Here is a 19792-nt window from a genome sequence, read left to right on the forward strand (position 1 = left end):
CAATTTATAATTTTGACCATTAATATTGAAGTTAAACTAATGTGTAAATTTAAAATCGATAAATTTAAAATTCTTTTTTCATGGATATTGTAATAATTTTTTTCTTTTAAAGTTAGATCAAATATTTTCACTCTTATTTTATGGTGAATTGAATTTGTTAAATTTAAATGATCGCTCATACCACTTGGACTAATCTATTTCGTGGATGGCCTAGTAGTATAAAAGACAAACCAACACTTTGTTACTAAAAAAAAAAAAGACAAACCAACAATGTACTGATATTAGCAAAATACGAATATTAACAAACTATTTAAATATAAAATATAAATAATTTTTAAAATATAAATTTATCAAGTCTGAATATATCAATTAAAATCTCAAATTTTAATTGAAAGATATCATTTTATGTGAGTGACAGATTATTTTAAAATTATTCTTAAAATTTTATTTATTTTTCTATTAAATTTTAATGGTGAAATCTTTATAAATATATGAATTTTACATTTCATAAATTTAAAATTTATGGATTTAATAAAAAACATCAATCAAAACAGTGTAAATATTTTTATATTTGATAAAAAAAATAAAGAATATTATTTTGCCAAAAATCAAATTACTCTTTTGGCAATTAGGAACTCTTAATACACGAATACACTATTATTAAAATTCTTTTTCCTAAGGAGAAAACATAAATTAGTTCTTTTTCCACAGAAATCACTACTTTCCAAAATTCGGTCAATCTTTTAAATTATCCATGTGATCCTTACAAAAATTACAAATTATATAAAATCTCATTATTCTTTAGAAAATATTAATAATAATAATCATCTAATTAATGTTTTTTTTTTAGTAATTTATATATTTAGAAACTTTGGTGAATGAACACGGGGTTCTTGATAAGGTAGAAGATGAAGATCTACTTGAAGCTGGCTTGACGTGGTGGGAAGTAACCTCACATCACAGTATTTTTGTTTAGGCTTAATTTCTTAAAAAACCCCCACCTTGCACTTTTTTTTCGTTTATACCCCGACCTTGTAAAAACACCATTTGTACCCAATTTTGGGTTTTTATGTTTCATCCCTACCCAAAAGCATTAAATTGTACTCTTTTCATTTAGAAAAGAGTTAAAACATACTTTTTTCTATTTTTAAAAATACAAATAAATCCTTAAACTTAAAAAATGATCAAATATATCCAAATAATTAATTAATTTTTTTAATTATATAAAATAATAAAAAAATTAAAAAAATTATTATTATTTTTAATTTTTTTGTTAGAAATATTTTTTAAAAAAATTAAAAAAATTTAATAAATAAACAAAATATTCGGAATTATTTTAAAAAAAATTAAAAAAAAATTATTATTATTTTTAATTTTTTTGAAGAAGATGGTATTTTTGTACTATTAATAACTTTAATATCTAATTAGTATATAAGTTAAAAATGAAGGATTGTTTTAAACTCTTTTTCAAATGAAAAGAGTACAATTTAATGCTTTTGGGTAGAGATGAAACATAAAAACTCAAAATTGGGTACAAATGGTGTTTTTACAAGGTCAGGGTATAAACGAAAAAAAAAATGCAAGGTGGGGTTTTTTTAAGGAATTAAGCCTTTTGTTTAATATTTTTTGTCAACTTTCTCAGCTTGGCATTTGCTTTTTCAAGCTCACATCAGGATACTAATATAATAAAATAATTATTACCTTATATACCAGCTTATAGTATTAAAAAATTAAATTTAAGAAGATTAGCTGATTTTAAATTTAAGAAGATTAGCTGATTTTTACCGTTCAAACGGTTCGTATGATATGTTTTTTCAATTTAAAACCGTTAATAGTCAAAAATCTAACTCTTAAAAAGATCTAAATCATATCAACCAGTCCTGATCTTAAAACACTAATAAAGACAATAGATTTGATAAATACACTAAAAATGAACCGAAGAAATATTAACATTATGTAATTTTTCCATTATTGATGAACTAATAATACTCTTGAAAATTCCCCAGAAACATTGAATTGGCAAATGAAGTACAAAGTTTAATTGAACTCTTTAAATGAAATCCTAGAGAACAAGAAACTGGCTCACCAACAGTACAACTGATTTCAAATCACAGTAAAAATGCAAAGCTTATTACAGGACCAATGTCCAGTGCTAAACAATACAAATACAAAATTAGAATCGAAACTGAAACTCTCATACCGAAGTGGAAAAAACAAAGGAGACGGGTAAATTTACAAACAAGTCTCAACGGAAAACAAACGGACAGCGACATCATGTACAGCTCTATTGGGCGAGTAGCCTTTTCGGATCCAACGGAACAACAGTGTCAGGAAAATCTGTTCTTGGTCCAGCAAGGGAGTAATAAGCAAGTATATGAGCTGGCTGCTCAGCCAAAACATCCTCACCGACTTGATTAACCACCGCAACTCTTCTCGGCGGAATCAACTCGATGTTCCAAAACGGGCGAGCCATTGCTAAGAGATCCCGACCTGGAACTGATGATGCTCTGTAGCCTTGAACCCACACATACCTTAAAGAACTCAATTGCATCACAGCTCTAGCAATTGCCCCCTCGGTGAAGCAACAACCCCTCATTTCTAGCTTCTGAAGACTAGGGCATCCTCTCGAAAATGCCAAAAGCCCATTGTCGGATTCGCCAACGTAACCTAAAAGCATCCATCTCACATTTATACTGTACTTCCCAACGTATCCAAGACCCACATCCGTTAAACCCCCAGGCCGGAGATACAGAGCAAACCTACGAAGCTTCTCACACTGCATCAATAGAGACCGAACTCCATTGTCAAGAGGCAAATCTGTTATTCTCTCTTCTCTGTCGAGCAAAACCAGGCGAAAATTATTCAGGTTCTTTAAGTGAGTGCCGATTTGTTCTAGAGCGGCATTTGTGATATCAGAAACATAAACAGCCATGTATTCCAGTTCTAGACAGCCCTGAGCTATTGCGATTAATCCTCTCTGTGAAACCATACCTTCTTCGTCCTCCATCTCCTGTTCATCAGCACCACGCTCAATTCTAAGCCTCTTTAGTCGCTTGCAACTTGAAGCAAGTACTTCCAACCCTCTATCTCCAATAACATTTCTTGTCTGCCAAAATGCAAAAACAAAAGCGAAATAATTCAACAAAATTTCTTTAAAGTTTGCACAAAATCCAACTAAAATACACGTGCAATAAAAGATGGAATCCATATCGATTCCTGACATACTAACTTGATTTTGGGGCAACAATGTTTTACATATTTTCATATTTTCTTCGTAGTAGTAAGCAAAGCACATTCAATGAGTCGGGACAGGGTAGCACGACCACGTACACAGGAAAATAGGGCAGTTTGACATATACACGGCGAAAGAGTGTTATTTTAAGGTTTCATATAATAAAAATAAAGTTTCATGTCAGAAAAGGCCAACTCTGACATATTTTCGAAACAAAAACCATTGATTGAATGAAGTGTCCGGGCTATCTAGGACTAAAGCTAAGTCACAAAATGAAGCAAAGGAGCTTAAATTGTAAACTTCCAGGAGGCATACAGTATTTGAAAATAAAACAGAAATCAAGATAACAACATGCGTAAAGCAAAAAGTGATGAAAAGCCTGTAGTAAGTTACATATGTGATTAATAAATTAAGAGGTGCAAACTTAAATGGGAGTCAAAAGTATAAAGAACATAAACATTTTAGAGCCGCAAACTCGTGTCCGATTGGAATATAAAGCTCCCGAGTTACTGTGCATGTAATACAGCTTGAAACAAAATGGTCCTAATTCAAAATGCGGAAAAATAAGTAAAGACTCTACCTCAAGAACTTCTAAGTTGCAGCACTTTTGAATTAGTAAACAATGATCCTCTGTATCGAGCAATGCGTATAGAAGATCCAACTTTTTAAGCAAGGATGCAAAAGGGAACACGATTGGCATTTCTTTTTTTCCCATATAGGTTAGACCTAGACGGCATAGCTTTTGTGGAAATTTCACAACAGAATACTTTTCTGGCATATCATTAAAGGAACCCCCACAAAACTCTTCCAAACCAGCAGCAGCATGAAAGAATCCGACAAGATCTAATATTTCACAATCGCTAATTTTGATAGAGACTAAATTGCGACAGTTTTTTGCTATAAGCTCAAGGTCTTGGAATCTGATTTGGTTGAGATCTGTCATGTAAAAATTTAGAACCTCAAGAACTGTATTATTCATGGCAATCTCATGTAACCAGTCACCGTCTTTCTCCTCAATCGAACTCTCTTCCAAAAAGAACGTTCTTAATTGCCTGAGAAATAACAACTTAAATAAAATTCACCTAGTTCAATTTATTATGACTGCTAAACAATTGAAATAAAGGGGACCAGGACAGAGTTAATTATCAAGGATAAATAGAAGACAACATGCTAGCATTTAGGAATGTACACTGCCGAAACCAAGTAATCCAAATTTTATTTATGCCCTAATTACGAACAGCAGGATTAAGATGTCCACATCTAAAATCAAAAAGAAAAAAGCTCAAGTTCACTCTATTGCCTATAGACTATAGTTTCAAAATCCAATTAATAAGCTACCACTTTAGAACAGCCAAACACAAATATGATCATTTTATAACATAACCAAATATGATCATTTTACATAGAGCCAGAACTTAAAGCTGCAGGAACTGAAAATTAACCAACTACGTAATGAAAGCATGCATTGAAGCATAAAAAAAAACAGAGGCGCAAGAAATTTTGAAGCTGAAAAAAAAGAAAACCAACCTAAAGCAACTTCCACTTTAATGGTAAAGATATCTAAAATCAAAGTTAAGAGCAGAAAGAGGAAAAAACACTTAAAAATGGAGAAATTGAAGTTCACAAACTTAAATTGTAAAAAGAACCCACCTTTTTTTCTATCAAATTTGCAAACAAAAATTTAAGTTCTAATAATCCAGTTACAAACTTAACCAGAAAAACTATGAAAAACCGGACAAGTAAACACTAAATAATGACCCAAAAACAATTATGTAATATAAATAAATCCAGGCAAGAAAATTAAAACCCATGAAACTAAAAATGAGCAAAATTAGAGAAAGAAATGAAATTACAAAACTTGACAAGGAAGGAAGATTGATTATTTCAACAAATGAAACAAATCACCATAAACCAACTAAACCCAAACAGAAAAGATAAGCACGAACAGAATCATAAATCAGGTAGCACGGACACGAAAAAAGAACACTTGGACACGAACACAGTAAAACGGTGTAATTTTAATGTATCATATATAAAAAATAAAGTTCCGCATTCAAAACACCAAGTTTTCAACACGTTTCAGAAACAAAAAACGTTGATTAAATATATAAAAAATAAAGTTGCGTATCCGAAACGCCAAATTTTCGACGAAACAAGAAAGTTGATTAAATATATTAAAAATAAAGTTTAGTATCCGAAACACCAAATTTCTCGCACGTTACGGAAAAGGCTGATTAAATGAAGTCCCCGTGCTACATCATAAATTAGCAAATCTCTTATAGCAATCAATTTGCAATCAAATAGTCAATAATTAATTGAACAATTACTAAACCCAAATTAAAACAAGAATTAAAAACCCATTAAAATACATATAAACAAGCTATAAAACAAATCTAATAATTAAAAACAAAATCCAAGTACCTGCAAGATCGCGCCACGTGTAAAAGCCCATCAGTAGAAAACCCAGAGCACTTATCAAGCTTCAACACCTGTAAAAACCTGCCCCTAGAATTCGCCAACACACTCAGATCCGAATCTTTAACAATCATCCGTCTAAGATGAAGCGATTTCAAGCAATTAAACGACGAGTTAGCAATCTCATTAATCCACGGCGTAAACAAACCGCCCCAATCTTCCGGTATTAAATTGAACATCGCCGCTCTCGGCTTCCCTTTTAACGTCAAAGATTCCAGGTGATTAAAACGGCGCCGTAACCGATCTGGACTCGTCGTGTAACATAAAGCGATCGTTATATGCTTACGTGTCACCGCGTCTAGTTCGTACCACCGGCGACAGACTAAAGAAACGGCGTCGCGATCTTTGGGGTCGTGTATGTACGGCATCACGTAGTCTAATACGACGTCGGAGAGTCCGTTGCTGTATGTTCCACTGCTGCTGCTGCTGATTGTGTGCATCGTTTTGTGTGTTTTATTCATTTCTTCCATTTTTGTGAATCAAGAAACGGAAAAAGAAACGAAACGTTTCTAAAAAAGGAGTGGAGAAGGAAACGTTTCGGATGGAGAGATTTTGAGTTGCATCGTATGTGGAGGAGACGGCTATGAGGAAGAAGACTAATCATTAGTGATGTTATAGTGAAAGAAGAAGATGGACGGTGGCGATTAAATGGGGAGGGGTGAATCGGACGGTGATGATTGAACGATTTTATTGAGATTTATATAATTACAAAGAAAAGGAAAATTGTTATTATTAAATATTAGTAGAGGGTAACCCACCCTGGCCAGTTTTGGTTTTTTTTTTGACAGAAAATGACTTCAACTTGGTAAAACTTGAGAGAAAAGGACTTGTCCTTTGAAAATAATATTTTATTTCAACTAAATATTAGTATAAAAAAATATATTGCTGCAACTTAAAATTTGGATTTAAAATTAAATTTAATAGAACTATAATCTAATTAAAATTGAATTAGTTTTAAATAAAGATTAATCTAATATTAGTTGGTTTCTATTTGATACTTTATCTCTCCATCAATTCTTTATAATTTTGACGGGTGAAAAATATGCATAGCTATTGAACTATATATTTTTTTATAGAACATTTATCGTCGTTTATTTATTCTATTTTTTATTACTGAAGTTTCATTTTACATAAACAGTAGACTACTGTAACAATATCTCATATTAAAAATTGTTTGTGTAGTTATGAAAATATATGTGACTAGCTGACGTTATCTTTTCCCACATAAATAAATTTTAATTTAAATTACTATGGTAATTATCTAATGTAAAATGAAAATTCGGTTATAAAATATAACAATTAAAAGATGTTAGTTAAAGTATTTTATAATAAAGTACAATATCATTATTTTAATTACATTATTTTAATAAAAACATCTATTTATTAAAAACTATTGTGGAAAGAGGGGCAAAATGGGAAAAGATGTACAAAGTTACTTGGTGTTGGGGGGTGTATATGTGGAGCAGCTATCGTGATAAAAGTGGTGGCAGGAATTTATTGAGTGGTGGTCAAATGGGTTTATGTTTTTCCAATCTCAATGATATACAATTTGATTATATTATAGTATTACTTTTTTCATATACTTAAAAGACCACAATTGCACATAAGGAAAGTTTAAGGGATGAGATTGTAATTTTGCTATGCATAAGTCACTTTCATGGCTCTTCATCTTTTGTTGTCAAAACCAAAATATTACTATCGTTTACTAAAAACAATTTGTGAGAAAATGGATATATTTTAAATTATATCAAACTGAAGAAAAAAAAATTATAAATACAATAAAAAAGATGACACCAAACATATAATGAGTTATATCTATAATGAATATCAAACAAATTACAACTTCCTCGCTAAAAAGAAAAAATAACTTTACCAGTAAGTTATATCTCAAATGGTTTAAGCGTTGGATAGCAAACTCATAAGTCGTGAATTCTATAAAAACTCTCCCTTCTCAATTATAAAAAAAACCCTAATTGAATCAAAACTTATACATATAAACTAACAAAACTAATAAATAAATAGAAAACACAAAACATACATACAGATAATTATAAACACAATAATTTTAATGGTGTAAAAATTAAATAAAAAATTTTGGGGTAATATCAGAAAAATCACGAACTTTATATGTTTTCTCATTTTAATCACGTAGTTTAAATTTTCTCATTTTCATGTACGAACTACCACTTTTTCTCAAATTCATACACAGTGTTGAGGTGTCACTCATTCATTGGTGTAAAATGACTTCCATCTCAACGAATTACACCAATGAAGCCTAGTGACACCTTAACTCCGTGCATAAATTTGAGAAAAATTGTTAGTTCGTTCATGAAAATGGAAAAATTTAAACTGCGTGATTAAAATGAGAAAACGTAGAAAGTTGGTGAATTTTTATGATAATAACCTAAAAACTTATACTCCCTCTGTTCCAATAGAGCTGCCCACTTTATTTTTATCACACAGTTTAAGAAAAGTAATTATTGTTTATGAATTTTATAAAAAAATTTACTTATCTTATCATACCCTTATTTAATATAGAGTGTACTTGCAATTTACTTTTAATTTATTCATTAGTGGATTTTAAATAAGGACAATATAGAAAAATTAAGTGTAAAAGTTAATTACTTTTTGAAAGTGGACAACAATTTTGGGATAATTTTTTTTTCTTTCAAAATTGACAATTCTATTGGGACAGATGGAATATATAATTTAGAAATATCTAATTTTCAAGTCATATCTTTCAAAAAGTAAATAATTTTTTTTCTCCATTTCTTTTGAGATAAAAAATAGATTTTTTTGCAGTGATTAAAAATTAGGCGCAATAAATTTAAAAATTATTCGAAAATTTAAGTATTATTCTCTATATTGACAGGATTAGAATATTGGTCGATTTAGAAATATTCATACAATAAATAAAAATAATATGTTATTATACTTTCATATAAATTAATGCAATAAAAAATTATCTTATTAAACTCTATAATAATGCATATTATTTGAAAATTTAAATCTATATTGTAAATCTAATATTGACAACATAGTTTTATAAAGTGGTAAATCCACGTGGCAAAGAGTACTAGGAGAACAATCCAAGTTGGATTGAGAGAGCTGTATTGCACGTGCACCGGACGGCTACAGATAGAGTGACGTGGAAACATCCTCTCGAGGCTGTGGGCCCACGCAAATCTAGCCGTTAACAGGTGACGTTAAAGCCGCTGCAGAAGTTGTTAAAGACGGTGAAGGCTAACTAACGTTTTAGTACCTTCACTTATAAAATAATACATTTAGACCCTTTAATCTTAAATTCTTTCATTTTAGTATCAAAGCAGTCCTTGGAAAGAATAATCGTAGCAGGTTTCTATGTAACCAGTATTTTGATTCTAATAATTTTAAATTAATATAAATTTGTGAAAGGACTAATTTTTACTAGTAGCTATATTATTTTAATAATAAAATTGAAGAATGACTACAGCTAGTAATTGAATTCTAGCATAATGAATGGGTGTTATACAGTGTTGTTTTATTTTATTCTATTTTAATTCTTGCTTTAAAAGTAATTTGTTCGCACCCTAGCTGATGTTAGGCCCTATCCACTTAATTAATAATTAATAACAATTAAAATATATAAATTTATTAATTTATTAATTTTGTTAAATGCATACTTATCCTCACTGATATTTATATGGCTTAATCACTCAAATCCCCCACTTAACCCCTTTTCCAAATATATTCTGATATAAGAATTTTTCCAATTTTAGTCATATTTATTCTTTTATATTTTAGTTGTACCCCAAAACATTAAATTGATCTCTTTTTACTTATTAAAAATTTAAATTAATTTTTTATTTTTTATTTTATTAATATTAGGGTCTAATTGAAATATAGGCTAAAATGAAGGATTATTTTAAATATTTTTTAAGTGAAAAGAGGTCACTTTAATATTTTAGGGTACAATTAAAATATAAAGGGCAAATTATGATAAAATTGGAAAACAATTATGTCGGGATATATTTGTAAAGGGGTTAAAGGTGGGTGAGTTTTAAGTGATTAGACCTATTTATTTTGTATTAGAAATATACAAGATGATACACCAACTATTATTAAAAAAATATTTACATATAAAATTATCATCTGTACATGAAATCTAAAAATAACACAACATTTAAAACGTGTTAATTCAAGACATCACTTTTTATTTTTTTCAAAAACAACATAGGCACATTTTAGATAAAGTCTTGGTGACTGGACATCTTATCGTTTGCAATGTGTCATGTCACATCAACAAAAATGTCATTAAAATTTGTCTAAACCTATTTTGAGATCCCTAAACTATATATTTTTAGTTCTTTAGATCCCTTATCTTCTATTTGACTTCTTCGGGTCCTTAAACTTTCATTTTTTAATTCATCAGGTCCTTCAATTTTTATTTACCTTTCTCAAGTTCCTAATTGTTTTTTTTGTTTATTGGGTCCTTAAATGAATCTTTGTTTAAGGACCTAATGAACCTAAAAACAAAAGTTTAAGGACCTGAAAAAGTCAAATAAAAATTGAGGGACATTGATGAACCAAAAAATAAAATTTTAAGGATTTGAGAAAGTCAAAATAAAAGTTGAAGGAATTGATGAATCAAAAAATAAAAGTTTAAGGACTTTGAAATGGGTTTAGCCTTAAAAAAATTTGATGTTGTTTTTGAAAAAAAAAACGAAAGGTAGTGCCCTGAATTGACATGTTTGAAAAGTCGTGTTAATTTTGAAATTTCATGTAAAAATGGTGATTTTATATGTAATTAATTCTTATTAAAATAATAACCGAATAATTGTTAATTCATTTTAAAGTAACTGTAAACTAAACCTTGAAAATATTAAGGAAAATTAAAAAAAATGCACATATATTTTAAGAGAATCCTAAATCTACATGGATCGTGAATCACGTCCAATTTGATTAATGTTGTATATTGGTTATTTTTCTCACACAAATCTAAAACAGAAGCAACCGACTTTCTCCCAATGCAAGTCTTATTAAAATGGTAGCGTGTAAAAGAGGGGAATTAAATCATATTTTTTTAAGTAATCAATTAGCAATTAGTCTAAACCTTTAAAATTTGAAAATAACTTTTTTTTCTCTCCCCTCTCTTTAAAATAAAACACCCTAACCGTCAAGCATTTCTCTTTTGTTGTTCGCTTCGGCTGCCGTCAATGGTTTATTTTTGCCATTGGCGGTAGCCATTTCTTTTTTATTGCTTTAAAATAAAATAAATGACCGACTCTTTTTCATCTTTTTCATTTTGGTTGGTAAATCTATCGACGAAGCGCATCAATTTCAATAGATATACAAATAAAAAATCAGAGATGGATCAAGCCCTTTTAAGATTGAAGATGAAATCGTTATAGGTTATATTTTTTTTTTTAACTATTTTACAGCGATTGTCTTTCTTTTTTGAAAATTTTGTTGTTCTTTCTATATGAAAGATTTGTTGTTTTTTATGAAGTGTTTGTGAGTCTTCTGTTAGACAGAAAAGGATTGGATCTTATTGTGTAAGAGCGGTTATGTAATTTGATTTTATTTTGTAAGGCGATCTGCGAATCAAGGTTTATATCTTGTTCCATGTCAGGTCATTAGAAACTGTTATACCCTTTCTGAATTTTTACACCTGTAACTGCTTTTTATTATTAATGAAAGATTATTCGATTGTCAAAAAAAAAGTAACAATTAGTCTTTTTAATTGATGTTAATGTATATAGTATATTGATGGGTTTTATTTTCGAGATATTCATTAGATTTCATTTTAAGAAATGAGATGTTTAAATTTAATTTTTTAACGTTGCCCTATGCTTTTGAGAACTATAATAAAACCTAGAAAATTATTTCATTATGTGTAAAACAATAGCAAAATTAGTAATTTATTTTTGGCTTAAATACACAAAAAATCACCAATTTTCGCGTGTTTTTAATATTTATCATAATTTTTTAATTTTGGCATATGTAACATGAACTTTCTAATTTTTTGCAATTAAGAACATGTGTGTTTTCCTTTGAAAAATAATTTTATTTTACATTTAAAACGGCGTCGCTTTAATGTAAAACGGTGTCGTTTTACATTCAAAACGGTGTTAATGTCTTTGATTGCAAAATTTTGAAAGTCCATGTATTTTTTTACCAAAGTTAAAAAATTATGTTAAATACTAAAAACACGCGAAAGTTGGTGATTTTTGGTGCATTTAAGCCTTTATTTTTCATACCAAACACCCCAAAGATCAAGAAAAAGAAAACAAATTAATAGAGAATTTACACCACCTCAAAAGCTTGCAAGTTGAAGTTGAACCGAATCTGTACTTTAAAAATTGAACTGAAAAAGTTGGTTCAATCGATTTGACTGCAAATGTAATTTAGTTTTCTCTTACTCTTTGCGTCCCTTTTTTTCCATTTTACCACGAATTTTCAGTTCTAACTCTTTTAAATCAAAAATTATGAAAATTTTGGTTAAATTATAAAAATTGTATGATTATCTATTTACTCAAAGGCGGAACTACTCACTCACTGATGGAATCATGCGTCCATCCTTATCGGAGATACAAAAAGTTTAATTTTTTGTTCTGTCCTAATTTTTTTTTTTTTGCCAAGTTCCGTCCTAATTGGTATAATACATATATTATGTATTTTATATAAATAAAATTTATTTTATTTATTTAATTGAATCAGCTATCGAAATGCAAATTCAACCATAATTCTGCTTTTATAAATACACACAGCTTAATGAAAAATATAAACTAAACTATATCATGTATTATTAATAATTTAATGAAATAAATATAATGCTATATAAATAATTGATCAGTTTGACTATGCATATTTCTAATTTTGACCAAGACTATATTTTTATTGGATTAATTATGGTGGAACCCATCATTAAGCATTAGCAACTTGTACTTTTGTTTTTGCTAATATTCTAATGCAAAGAAGAGAATATTTTTATTGTCTTAAGAACATCACAACAAATTAGCCGTTAGATTCCATCAAAAAAAAATTAGCCGTTAGATCAGCTATATATAAATTTAAATAATGCCAAGTGTATCCAGCTTTACAATCATATCTTTTTTTTAATTCCACTTTGACATTAAGCTAAATACACTTTATCTTTAATAATGCTAATAAAAACAAAGCATCTACTCGAATATATTTATATAGTTTTCTTTTTGTTTTCTTTTAGTGCCGTAGTTAGTTGTTGTAATCCACTAAAAAAATCGTTTGCCTTCATACTTCATAGTGTTAATTCCAATAAATATTTCCTAAATTGGATTATTTTACAAACTTTTTTCTCAAAAAATCCGGTGTTCTTGAGGTGTGGAATATTTCATTACTCAGAATAATATTGAAATAATAAATTCCTATATCTCGCAACCGGAAAACATTACTTTAAATAAGCATCCCAACGCCTCGAGAAAAAAGTGGAGACGATCAACGGAAGCGGTGTTCGAGTGCCCCACCATAATGAGACATTCAATGAATGTGGTACAATTGTGATTGAGAAGAAGATTTAGAGAAGTTATGATTGTTAAATAACTAAATCTATAATTTTTTTTATTATAAAAATAGTGTAATTTACTTTTTTTTTAGCATAGCATATTGAAAAAACTAATCTCCATACTTGAAATTTTTCTATTTTTCCGGTATTCTATTATATAATTAAGAAAAAAATACAGCAAATATTTATTTAAAGACTTAAGTAGCAATTTGCCCTTAAACTTGTAAGTAATGGGCAATTAACACATAAATTAACTTTGTTGGCAAATCAGTACACGAATTTGGTGAGTATGGGCAATTAGCCCATTTTAGCAAATTAACTTACAAGTTAAGGGGGCAAATTGTCAATTTAAGAGACAATTAATTTACAAATTGAGGGGGCAAATTGCCTATAATCACCAAGTTCGTGTATTGATTTGCCCACAAAATTAATTTATTTGTTAATTGCCCATTGCTTACAAGTTAAGGGGGCATTTTGCCACTTAAGTCTTTATTTAAGATATAATCGCTAAAAAGTATTCAACATTATATTAATTATTAGTGGTCCAACTTTTTGAAAACACTAGTTTTGATCTAGTTTTAATTTTTATAAAAAGAATCTAATTTTGATTTGAATATACTTAATGAAGTTTAACTATTCATTTTTTTTAAATAACAATCTTTTTATAAATTTGAACAAATGCCTGAGTTAATTGTCGTATAAATTTGAAAAGCGGTCACCTTCAAAACAAACTTTGTTATAGCCATTGCTACGAGCCTAATTCATTGTTTTTTTTTAAAGCTAGTAACTCTAATATATTTTGATCCCAAATGAGTGTCACAATGCACTTACCCGATTGAGAGTTGATATTGTTAGACGGAAAAAAAATGCAATTTCTTGTGTAATATAGAAAAGAATATCACCTTTATTCGGCTTAAAACTAAAAAAGGCATTAATAGTAAAAACAGCCAATTTCTGTACAATTATTTTGATTTAAAAAAAAAAACTAAAAGAGCGCTTTTAACTATTTTGGACTTATTTAAGAGAAATTCTTAGGTAGACTCGGTCTACCACATCATCCGTAGACCAAACCTATCACATTATGACACGTCATTAAAATGATGGCAATCTTATAATATTACTATTCAAAGGTGTAAATAATTAAAAAGCGAATTTACAAGATTGCCATCATTTTAATGACGTGTCATAATGTGTTAGATTAGTCTACGGATGACGTGGTAGACCGAGTTTATATAAGAATTTCTCCTTATTTAAACTATAAAATGATCACTTTTGTGAGAAATTCTTATATAGACTCGGTCTATTACGTCATCCGTAGACTAACCTATCACATTATGACACATCATTAAAATGATGGCAATCTTGTAAATTCGTTTTTTACTTATTTACACCTTTAAATAGTAATATTACAAGATTGACATCATTTTAATGATGTGTCATAATGTGATAGGTTTGGTCTACGGATGACGTGGTAGACCGAGTCTACCTAAGAATTTCTCCACTTTTGTACCTAAAATTGACTTTGATTCTATGCTTCATTATTACATAAAGACTAAAAGTAAAGATGTTTTAGAAAATTATATCAATTTTTAAAAAATATATTTTATAAAGTTTCATTCACTTTTATAAGATCTCGTTTAAAAAATTGATTTTCTGAAGTTTTAGTATTATTAAAATTTGATTAATTGTACTTCAATCATAAACCATTGCACTTCCATAAAAGTTTGGAGATTGGAAATCAGGGAACACATACTTACATTAACAATTGCACTTTGATCATACAAGATTTGACATAAACCGTTGCGACTTGCACTTCAATCATACTTAATTTCATTAATTAAAAAGATTTTTTTTCTTTTTTAAAGATAAATCCATTGATGAAGATTACAAAATAGTCATATTACAAGAATTTTTTATATAATTTTTCAAAATTTAAATAAACTAAATTAAGACAAACAACCCACGATACAAGCAAAGATAGAAAGAAATTTAATCATGAATCCCGTAAACTTTACACAACGATGAACAAAATCCGTTAAGCGGGGACTTCAATCTTCTTCTTCCAATAAGACGGAAGAATCGCTTAATCCGTTGAATCCTATTATTTCCAATCAACATCTTCATCTAGATCTACAAAATTAGAATCCAGAAACCTCTTTAGATCTACAATAGGTTGAATATGAAGAATGAACGAACACTAAAAATTCTTGGTAGATCTAAAAATCTAAATAAAAGAGTAGCAAACATTTTATAAAATTTATTAGACTTAGAAACAAGACCAACTCAAAATAAACTGTTAAGGAAACAATATCAGATCCCACTAATGCAGCAAATAGAGAAGAAACTAATCCCACCAATCAAGCATATCAAGACAATTATAGAAACATGAAATCTCGTCAATGATTCCATAAGATTAGGCTATTCTTTGATATTTTTCCTTTGTAGAATCCTGTAATCATGAATGCTCTATATGTATAAATACCTTAAGCAATGTAATGAAACATATAGCCTTCACTCATCAATTCCTTTATTTAGATAAATTTACATGGTATCAAAGCCTATATCTGTGAACCATTCCAATAACACCAATATGTCTTCATCTTCCTCTCTGCTTCCCAGAGAAGAACCTGAACTCAGCATCCAATCATTCCATCAGTGTTCAAGTTTGGTTTCGATCAAGCTTAACTCTACCAATTTTTTAATGTGGCGTTCACAGATCACTTTGTTGGTTCAAAGTCTCGGTGTTTATCATCACCTTGTTGTCGATGAGAAACCAGTAGATGAAATTGAAGATGGAGGAAAGAAAGTGAAAAACACTCACCTCCAAATCTGGAAATTAAATGATGGGCTTCTCACTTCATGGCTATTAGGAACCATGAATGAGGACGTTTTAAGTCTGGTCATGGGAGAAGCAAGGACAGCCTTTGCTGTATGGATGGCTCTTGAGCAACACCTACTTCCTTTTACAGTAGAAAAGGAGAGCAACCTAAAGCGTCTCTTGATGGGAATCAAGAAAGGATCTCGTTCAATTGACGAATATCTCAAAGAGTTCAAAAACATTTGTGATAACCTGGCTGCAATTCAGAAACCTGTTTCTGATATAGATAAAGTCCTTCAATTTGCAACTGGTCTTGGACACCAATACATGGATTTTCGAACTGCAATGCTTAGCAAACCACCACTGCCATCTTTTCAACAGTTTGTTCTTGCTCTTCAGGGACACGAACAGACGCTGCTGTCAAATCGAGAAGATGAGAACAGATATGTAGAGCATGCCCAAGCTTTTTTCAGTCAAAGAGGAGTCCGTGGACGTGGTGGAAGAGGCGGTGGAAGATTCAGTTCTCGCGGTAGAGGATTCACACCAGCTGGTCGCTACAATGGAGGACAAAACACGGCTGCTAAATCGAATCAAAATCGAAATTCATCCAACAACAGTTCAAGTCACTCACTGACACAAGGAGGAAATATGCGGGAGCAACCACAACAACAAAGCAACAATAATAAGCCACCTTGTCAAATCTGTGGTAAAACTAATCATCTTGCTCTTGACTGTTGGTACAGGTTTGATTACTCATATCAATCTGAAGAATTCCCTCAAGCACTTACTTTAAGCAAAGAGCACGATCCATCCTTTTATGTGGATTCTGGTGCTACAGCCCATATGGTAAACGACGCAGGTATGTTATCCACTTCAAAAAGGTATAATGGTGCTGATATGATAATTGTTGGGGATGGAAACGGTTTACCTATCTCTCATGTTGGTGATACTTGTGTATCTACTAAAGAAGGAAACCTTAACCTGAAAAATGTTCTTGTGGTTCCAGAATTGAAAAAGAATTTACTTTCAGTTAGTAAATTTACAAGTGATAACTCATGTACCTTTGAATTTACTTCATCTGATTTTGTTGTTAAGGATCCAAACAAGAGGATAATCGCGAAAGGGCATAAGAAGGGGCAACTATATGCTCTTGATGGTGTTTTTCATGAAGCTTTGAGTGCAATAAGGAACTGCAACAATTCATCATCAATTTGGCATCAACGACTAGGGCACCCTAATGCAAAGCTTTTATCTTTGTTGATAGGGAAACATGTTATTGATGTTTCGAGTTGGACTAAAACTAATGTTTGCATTAGTTGTCAAGAAGGAAAAAGTTGCAAACTTCCATTTAAGAAAAATAATAAAGCTTCAAATTTTGTTCTTCAAAAGATACACTGTGATCTTTGGGGACCTGCCCCTATTATCTCAAAACAGAATTTTCGATATTATGCTGTTTTCATTGATGACTTCAGTAGATTCACATGGTTATACCCGTTAAAAAGAAAATCTGATTTTTTTGATCAATTCATTAATTTCCAACGATTAGTTGAAAACCAATTTGATAGAAAAATAAAGATTTTTCAATGTGATGGAGGTGGTGAGTTTGGATCTAACCAATTTCTTGATCATATTCAGAAAAGTGGAATTGAACTCCATGTATCATGTCCAGGAACTCCTCAGCAAAATGGAGTGGCAGAAAGAAAACATCGCCACATAGTGGAAACGGCTCTCACTATGATGTTTCACGCAAATATTCCGCTGTCATTATGGGTCGATAGCTTTCTTACAGCTGTATTTTTGATAAATCGGCTTCCTTCCTCCGCTATTCAAGATGACACTCCATTTTTCAAACTTTATAATCATCATCCAGATTATCATGGCTTACGGGTTCTTGGGTGTCTTTGTTTTCCTTCACTAAGGCACCAATCAGGGTCAAAATTCGTCAAAAAGACTTATCCTTGCGTGTTTATTGGCTACAGTCCTATTCATAAAGGATACAGGTGCTTAGAACCAAAATCAAAGAGAGTATACATATCTCGCCATGTGGTTTTTGATGAGGATATATTTCCATTTAAACCTACAAAGTTGGAAAGGAAATCAAATTCTTGCATCTTTACCGAATATCCACAACCTGATGAATGGGCAAAATCATCAAAAGATATCATCTTTAAAAATCAAGGAGAACATGAATTTCCTTTTTCTTCTTGTTGTACTGACAACTCTACTGCAGGAAATTCGCACAATGATCAAGGATCTCCAAGTCATCACAAAGATACAAGCGTTTTAAATGAGGAGACAATCATCATACCCCAATCTTCTCAAACAATCGCTTCTCTAGAGCCAACTGAAGATGTGCAGGAATCAGTCAGCACAAGCTCAATGACTGCCATGGCTTCTCCATCCATCACTCCACAAAATGAAGAAATCACAAATTCAGAAGAACTTGACACTTCTTTACCTCCTCGGGTTCGGAGACCACCTTCTTACTTGAAAGATTATGCCATTGTTGCTACAAAAGAATCAGTTGTTTCTCTACCTCAAGAACCAAGAACTGTAAAAACTGCTCTACAAGATCCTCATTGGATAGCAGCTATGTGTGAAGAATTGCAAGCCTTAAAAGATAACAACACTTGGCAACTTGTTCCTCGACCATGTGATGTTAACGTGGTTGGATCAAAATGGGTTTACAAAGTTAAAACAAAAGAAGATGGCAGCGTTGATCGATTTAAAGCAAGGTTAGTTGCCAAAGGATTTACTCAAGTATCCGGGCTTGATTATGATGAAACATTCAGTCCCATCGTAAGGTCAACCACAATTCGTTTAGTTATTGCTGTTTCTCTTTCTCTGAATTGGAACATGAAGCAACTCGATGTTAAGAATGCTTTTCTTCATGGTAATCTCAAAGAAACGGTGTACATGGAACAACCTCCGGGCTTTATCGACAAAAATAAGTCTGATCATGTTTGTCTTCTACAAAAATCTCTCTACGGGCTAAAGCAAGCGCCTCGGGCATGGTTTGATCGGCTTTCTCAGTATCTTCTTCAATTGGGTTTTTATTGTAGTAAATCTGATCCCTCCTTGTTTGTATATCGAACAAGTGATACTACTGTTGTTCTTCTTATTTACGTGGATGACATTCTCTTGGCTGGAAATAATGATATTTTTCTCCAAGAACTTATTCAAAAACTAAGTCACGAGTTTGCGATTAAGGATTTGGGATCTCTTCATTATTTTCTGGGTGTGGAAATAAAACAATTTCCTGGTGGAATTTTTCTTGGTCAGCAGAAGTATATCAATGATTTGCTTCATAGAACACAGATGCTTGAAAGCTCTCCCTCTGCTACGCCAATGTCCATAAAAGAAAAATCATCTTCAAATGATTCTGATCTCGTGGATGCCACTCTTTTCCGTAGCATTGTAGGGGCTCTACAATATCTCACATTTACACGGCCAGACATTGTTCATGCTGTAAATCGGGTTTGTCAATTTTTCTCAACTCCTACTCTACTTCATCTCAAGACAGTTAAGCGTATCCTGCGATATTTAAAAGGTACACAACATTTTGGCCTTCGTTATATTGCTCAAAGTCCAAATTCGCTTTATGCTTTTAGCGACTCAGATTGGGCAGGCTGCCCAATGACTCGCAGGAGCACCACTGGTTTTTGTGCGTTTTTTGGAGCTAATTGTATCTCTTGGTGTTCAAAGAAACAACCAACTGTCTCTCGCTCAAGTTCAGAGGCGGAGT

The 19792-nt window shown here is 30.9% G+C and overlaps 1 protein-coding gene across 1 annotated transcript; it reads right to left on the reverse strand.

Moving 5' to 3' along the window:
- Positions 1 to 1986: 1986 nt before the first annotated feature.
- On the reverse strand, positions 1987 to 6312 carry LOC126660394 (coronatine-insensitive protein 1). The gene is made up of 3 exons (XM_050353869.2): positions 5654 to 6312; positions 3813 to 4284; positions 1987 to 3106 (listed from the first exon to the last, which is right to left on the reverse strand). Exons 1-3 carry the CDS (start codon positions 6175 to 6177, stop codon positions 2285 to 2287), a joined length of 1818 nt encoding a protein of 605 aa, XP_050209826.1. The 5' UTR covers positions 6178 to 6312; the 3' UTR covers positions 1987 to 2284.
- Between the last annotated feature and the right edge of the window lie 13480 nt (positions 6313 to 19792).

This window comes from Mercurialis annua, linkage group LG8, assembly GCF_937616625.2.
Source record: "Mercurialis annua linkage group LG8, ddMerAnnu1.2, whole genome shotgun sequence".
Taxonomy (NCBI): Eukaryota; Viridiplantae; Streptophyta; class Magnoliopsida; order Malpighiales; family Euphorbiaceae; genus Mercurialis; species Mercurialis annua.

Coding starts and splice junctions, on each gene's coding strand:
- LOC126660394 (XM_050353869.2), bottom strand. CDS start 6,177: ATGGAAGAAATGAATAAAACACACAAAACGATGCACACAATCAGCAGC. Junction 4,285..5,653: donor CACGTGGCGCGATCTTGCAG/GTACTTGGATTT, acceptor GTTATTTCTCAG/GCAATTAAGAACGTTCTTTT. Junction 3,107..3,812: donor GCAACTTAGAAGTTCTTGAG/GTAGAGTCTTTA, acceptor GCATTTTGGCAG/ACAAGAAATGTTATTGGAGA.